Source organism: Canis lupus, chromosome 3 (assembly GCF_048164855.1).
Source record: "Canis lupus baileyi chromosome 3, mCanLup2.hap1, whole genome shotgun sequence".
NCBI lineage: Eukaryota > Metazoa > Chordata > Mammalia > Carnivora > Canidae > Canis > Canis lupus.
This window is the reverse complement of record NC_132840.1, coordinates 78,680,783-78,686,592: the sequence shown is the minus strand read 5'-3', so window position 1 is coordinate 78,686,592 and position 5,810 is coordinate 78,680,783. Positions and strand designations below refer to the sequence as shown.

Here is a 5,810-nt window from a genome sequence, read left to right as displayed (position 1 = left end):
ATTTAATGAATCAGGATGATTTCAATGTCCATAATAAACTAGAGTGATTTATTATCTATAATTTAAGGTGATTTTTTTTAAAAAAGCACACATTCATGCATCTTCAAAAATGCAGTTCAGTTGCTGGGAATCATTGACATAATGTGCGAAGGGAATGATTCGGAGAATCAGGCTAATGACTGGTGGCCCCAGGATTGAACTTTAAAACTTAATTAAGAATTTATTATAGGGACACCGAGGTGGCTCAGTGGTTGAGTGCCTGTCTTGCGCTCAGAACATGATCTCGGGGTCTGGGGATCCAGTCCCACATCGGAATCCCTCCAGGGAGCCTGCTTCTCCCTCTACCTATGTATCTGCTTCTCCTTCTCTGTCTCTCATGAATAAATAAATAAAATATTTTTAAAAAAGAATTCATTGTGATTCAAACCACTTGTATACATCCTTTTGATCCTCATAACAGTATTTTGAGAGAGGGTAATTTTTTGAGATGGAAAATTGAGGTACTGAGTATAAAATTATTATCAAAGGATTTGAGCCAATATTTGTTTTGTTTGGATGCAAGTATAGCATTTCATCCATTACATGTGGGTGCCCACAAGTATGAGCAAGGTAGTCATTACATAGGTATTTTCAGGGTGTTTTGTCCTGGCTAGGGTTTTTTTCTGATTTGCAAAAGAAATATGTGGAAATCTCATGTTGACACATTACTTAAATATCTTTTCAATTTTTATCTTTCACGTAGGAAACATCATTGGTCCCAGCCTGCAATGTGGGGTGCTCTTGTCCCAGAGCAGGTTGTAGTTTGGGGCAGCTGAATTTCTAAGACCCTAAGATGGTGGGAGCAGGGGGACCTGGCCAGATGACCAGCCACCACCAGCTGTGGCACAGCATCCAGCATGGAAAGGTTTGGTACCAACCGGGGACATCTGTCAGGTAGCACAGGAGACCCAGGTCAGAATATGTGATAGAGACTAGTGGTTTCTGCCCTTACCTTCCTGCTGCTCCACCTCACCCAACCTGGGAACCTGCAGGGCTCTGGCAAGATGGCGGATGTTGGCAGTTCCTGAGAGGAACGTGTCAGCACCACAGCCTGTCTTGGCTGACCCCCCAGAGCAATAAGGAGCTGCTCACAGCTTAGAACTCATTCAGTGTGGGAGCAATGAACATGATCAGGATGTGCCATGAAGACGAGTGGTCACACGGGGACACACACACACACACACACACACAAAGCCATACACTGCCATTGATAAACTGAGAAGGTAGTCACACAGTTACAATCATGAGTAAGTGACACTGATATTTGCTGTTGTCCTTGGACACTGTGACTAGGAGTGTAAATTCCCAAGTTGTGTACATAAGCTTTAAGAAAAACTTAGGTATTAAAACTTAGGTATATGAAAAATACAACCCTTGTGTCAGAGATCCAACCAGAATACTTATTTTTAAGAAGGCAAAACAATGGTATATGTCAATTGTAGCTCCATAAGGTGGAAAAAATTAAAATAAAACTTTCACAAAGAAATAATTTATAGATCAAAATATAAGCAAGCTCAACATCAATAAAACTTTACTTCTGGTGTAAAAATTCCTAAGACCAATATGTGAAACAAATATTCATGAGTGGATGATTGTGGACAACATTACCACGGAGAACTACACATGTAATATATTGCATGTTGATGACTGAATATATCACTTTTTTTAATGAGCACATCTACTTTCCAGTGTTTATTTGCTCTGAGACTGTGTTATTTTGTCTTTAAGCTTCAACAGAGCTTTCTTCACTTCCTTGTTCCTCAGGGTATACACCACAGGGTTTAGAAGGGGTGTCAGCACCGTGTAGAAGACTGCCACGACCCCATCCACAGCATCCCTGGAGCCTGGCCTCAGGTAGATGAAAACACAGGGAACAAAGAAACAAAGGACCACAATGCAGTGGGAGGCACAGGTCTGAAAGGCTCTGTGCCTCCCCTCTGAGGTGCGGATCTTCAGGATGGAATAGACAATGGACACATAGGACAACACTATGAGGAGGAAGCAGCCCGAGGCCACCACCCCAATGTTGACAAAGATCACTATCTCATTCACGGAGGTGTCTGCACAGGCCAGCCTGAGGATGGGAGGGGCATCACAGAAGTAATGCTGGATCTGGCTGGGCCCACAGTAGGGCAAACGGAACGTCAGCGTGGTCTGGACAGCAGAGTGCAGAGAGCCACTGAGCCACGTGCCGGTGGCCAGGAGGGCACACATTCTCCCCCTCATCATGCTGGCGTACCTGAGTGGGTGACTGATGGCCAGGTAGCGGTCATAGGACATGACTGTGTAGAGGAAACACTCGGTGCTGCCCAGGAAGTGGAAGCAGTAGAGCTGGGCCATGCAGCTGTGAAAGGAGATCATTCTGCCTCCTGGAGACCCCAAGGTCATCAGCATTTTGGGCACAGTGACTGTGGAGAACCACATGTCAATGAAGGACAGGTTGGTCAGGAAGTAGTACATGGGGGTGTGGAGGTGAGAATCTACCATGATCACCAGCAGGATGAGGAGGTTCACCATCACGGTGAGTACATAAATCACTAAGAAGATTGTGAAGAGGGGGATGTCCAGGGCTGGTGCATGGGGAAGGCCTATGAGGATGAATGTTGTTACGAGGCTCCTGTTTGTCATTTTCCACAGCTTTGGTGTCTCTCCCTATGGGAATAGAGAGGGTACTCAGCATTTAACTGAAAACTTAACTGAAAACCATTTTCATGTGGCAAGTACATCATCCATGGTAGATAATTCTAGAATTTAACTCAATTGTCTTCATCATCATCCTCTCTCTCTCTTCCTCTCTCTCTTTTTCTCTCTTTGCACACAGAGAAACACAGGCACACACAAATATATGCACACACAGCTACATGTAGAAGAAAGTTTGAAATCCATTATATTAATCTCTGGTATATATCATGAATGAACACAAGCTTAGCAGCATAAAACAACACAAATTTCCATTCTTACAGTGTTGAGTCAGGTAAACTGGGTGTTCTGCTCAAGGTTCAAATCAAGATGTCAACTGTGTCTGGAATCTCATCTGAGGTCTGGAATCTTCTTCTAAGTCTCTGGATATCATTAGCAGAATTCAGTTCCTTGCAACTTAGGACAGAGGTGTCTGACTGTCTTGCTGGCTCGTAGCAGGGTTCATTAGTCAGCTTTAGAGCCCACCTTCAAGTCCTAACCATCTGGCCACCCGATTAAGTGGCAGTAAGCTCCTTCAAAACCAGTAGGAGAACCTCTCTCCAGTTTGCTGTGACAAATTGTGATGTAAGAGAATACATCAAGAGTGTTATGCCAGGACAGTCTCAAGGGGAGACGATTCAGCCAGGAGTGTACACTAAGGGGCAGCAATGGGGTGGGGGTGGGGGGCTTTTGCAATCATCTTTTCTTTCCAGTTCATGGGGAAATTAAAAAAAAAATCAAGAATTTAATGGTTGATAGCACTGCACATTTCAAAAGTCTACAGTACTCCTGAATAATGTTCTCGGGTCCTCATATGCAATTCAGCAGTAGTAATGCCAGCTGAGATATAAGTTAAATAAGACAGTAGTTGTAAAATCCTTAATAAAGTCTGGTACTTGAGAGATACTCAAGAAATGATAATGAATCATACAAAATTGTTGCCTTGTGATACAGATCTACCTGCCTATCTATATCTACCAATCTGTCTATCTACCAATCTATCAGACTGGGAATGGATGGGAGAATAAATTTTCTTTGTGCTGTAGAGGCTTCTCAGTTTCAAAGCTAGATGTTTGAGGAGCCCTTCATCACTGTATTGGGACCGGTATCACACTACAATCACTAATTGGTTAAAAAGGAACTTCTATCAAAAGAGGTTGAGAAACTCAACTCCATGACATGATCCTTGTAATCTTTCATATGATCCAGAAAATTCCAAGCCTTGTACATTGCTGGCTCCATGCTTCTCTTACACTAGGCTATCCTTTCTGAGGCTCCAGGAACATAAAATTCATATGTGTCCTCCCAAACACAATCCACTGGCAGTTTTCTACTTATATCCTTCCATCCTAAATATCTGGATATTTTCTAATTTGCCATACCTTGAGATAATATCCGTCTATCCACCGTCCACTCCTCATATTCATAAATTCAGGCAATGCCCTTCTTTTTTTTTTTTTTTTTTTTTAAATAATAGTCTTTTTTTTTTTTAAGTTTATTTATTTATTTATTTATGATAGTCACAGAGAGAGAGAGAGAGAGAGAGAGAGAGGCAGAGACACAGGCAGAGGGAGAAGCAGGCTCCATGCACCGGGAGCCTGATGTGGGATTCGATCCCGGGTCTCCAGGATCGCGCCCTGGGCCAAAGGCAGGCGCCAAACCGCTGCGCCACCCAGGGATCCCCAGGCAATGCCCTTCTAAAAGAAGACCTCTCCATCAAGTGTATGGCTCTTATTTATAACCTACTACCTGAGACAAGAAAAACAGAACCAACTCCAGAGGAAAGGATGCATGTCAGCTTGATGTCAAGAAATGTTGGGACTCTGTACAATGAAAGGTCAGACAATATTGATATTTTTATTTAATCCAAATTTGTCTTGAGTGCAGGATTCTTATTATTATTGCTGTTATTGTTATTATTTTTTGAAGGAAGACTATGTAACTGGCTCCACAATATGAGAGAAGCCATGATCTCTGTTTTCAGCAAAGCTTAGGCAAAATATATCCTGTGTTTAGACAATGTGGCTTAAGCTAATCAAAGCTACAATTTTCATGGGTGAAAAAGAGTGGGAGATTCAGGCTTCCAGGTGTGGAATGAAGAAGTCATGGGAATAAAAGGCACAGCATAGAAAGTACAGTTGATGGTATTGCAACAGCGTTGTATGGTAACCCATGATAGTTATGTTTGTGGTGAGCATAGCATAAAGTACAGAGAAGTTGAATCACTATCTTGTATACCTAAGAATAGTGTAATATGGTGTCAGTTATACACATGAAAACACTTTGAAACCAGATATTTCAAATCAGAGAATAACAGAGCCAGAATTATCATAATCACCCATATGGATATCAGAATTCAAAAAATGGTACAAATGTATCTGAAATTTCTTCTTTACCAGTGGGATCCCCTACTCAGGATAACTTCACAATCAGATTAGATGAAATAGGAACCTTTTCATTGGGTAAATTGCAAAGTAGCCTAAAACTTAACACAGACTTTCAATCACATGTGTCAATGTGCGTGTGTGTGTGTGTGTGTGTGTGTGTATGAAGAGAGAGAGGGAAACACACAGAGAAAGGGAAAGAGAAACTTGGTAACCCACTGTGGAAGGAGGTCTAACAATGCCCAAGCATCTTATCTCTCAGTGGAAGTTCAGAAGGGAAAGTAGGAAGACTAAGAGAAATCTACTATTTTAAGAACTCACCTTACAGTATATGATTCATTTCTGTATAAAACTCATCTGTGTTTTTTCTTTCTTTCAATTTTTCACTGTCAAGGCAGTAGGTCACAAGTTATTACTCAAAGAACCAGTACACCTATGATTCTTTGGTGAGAAAGAATGGCTCATATCTATTCAAGATTCAGCTAGTAGAAGTGCAAGGAATGGAAACTAAGATGGCTAGATAGGCGGGAACTTAACTTGATTTAGTGTCTAAGGGAATGGATTCCTCTTGGGTCTTCAGATTCCCTTGATGAGCAGAAAAACAACAAGAAGAGACTAATGAAAGGTTTCTGATAATCATGAATATTTTACCCACTGTGTTTGCTTTTTGAACCCTCCTGAGAAGAGTTCATTTCTTTCTGAAACTGA

General features: G+C 41.7%; 1 protein-coding gene across 1 annotated transcript; it reads right to left on the bottom strand.

Annotated features, from left to right (window-relative positions):
* Positions 1-1,731: 1,731 nt before the first annotated feature.
* LOC140625386 (olfactory receptor 10G9-like) lies at positions 1,732-2,667 on the bottom strand. The gene has a single exon (XM_072812661.1). The coding sequence runs from the start codon at positions 2,665-2,667 to the stop codon at positions 1,732-1,734; it is 936 nt and encodes a 311-aa protein (XP_072668762.1).
* Between the last annotated feature and the right edge of the window lie 3,143 nt (positions 2,668-5,810).

Bases quoted from the DNA above. Each gene is read 5' to 3' on its own strand.
- LOC140625386 (XM_072812661.1), bottom strand. From the start codon at position 2,667: ATGACAAACAGGAGCCTCGTAACAACATTCATCCTCATAGGCCTTCCC.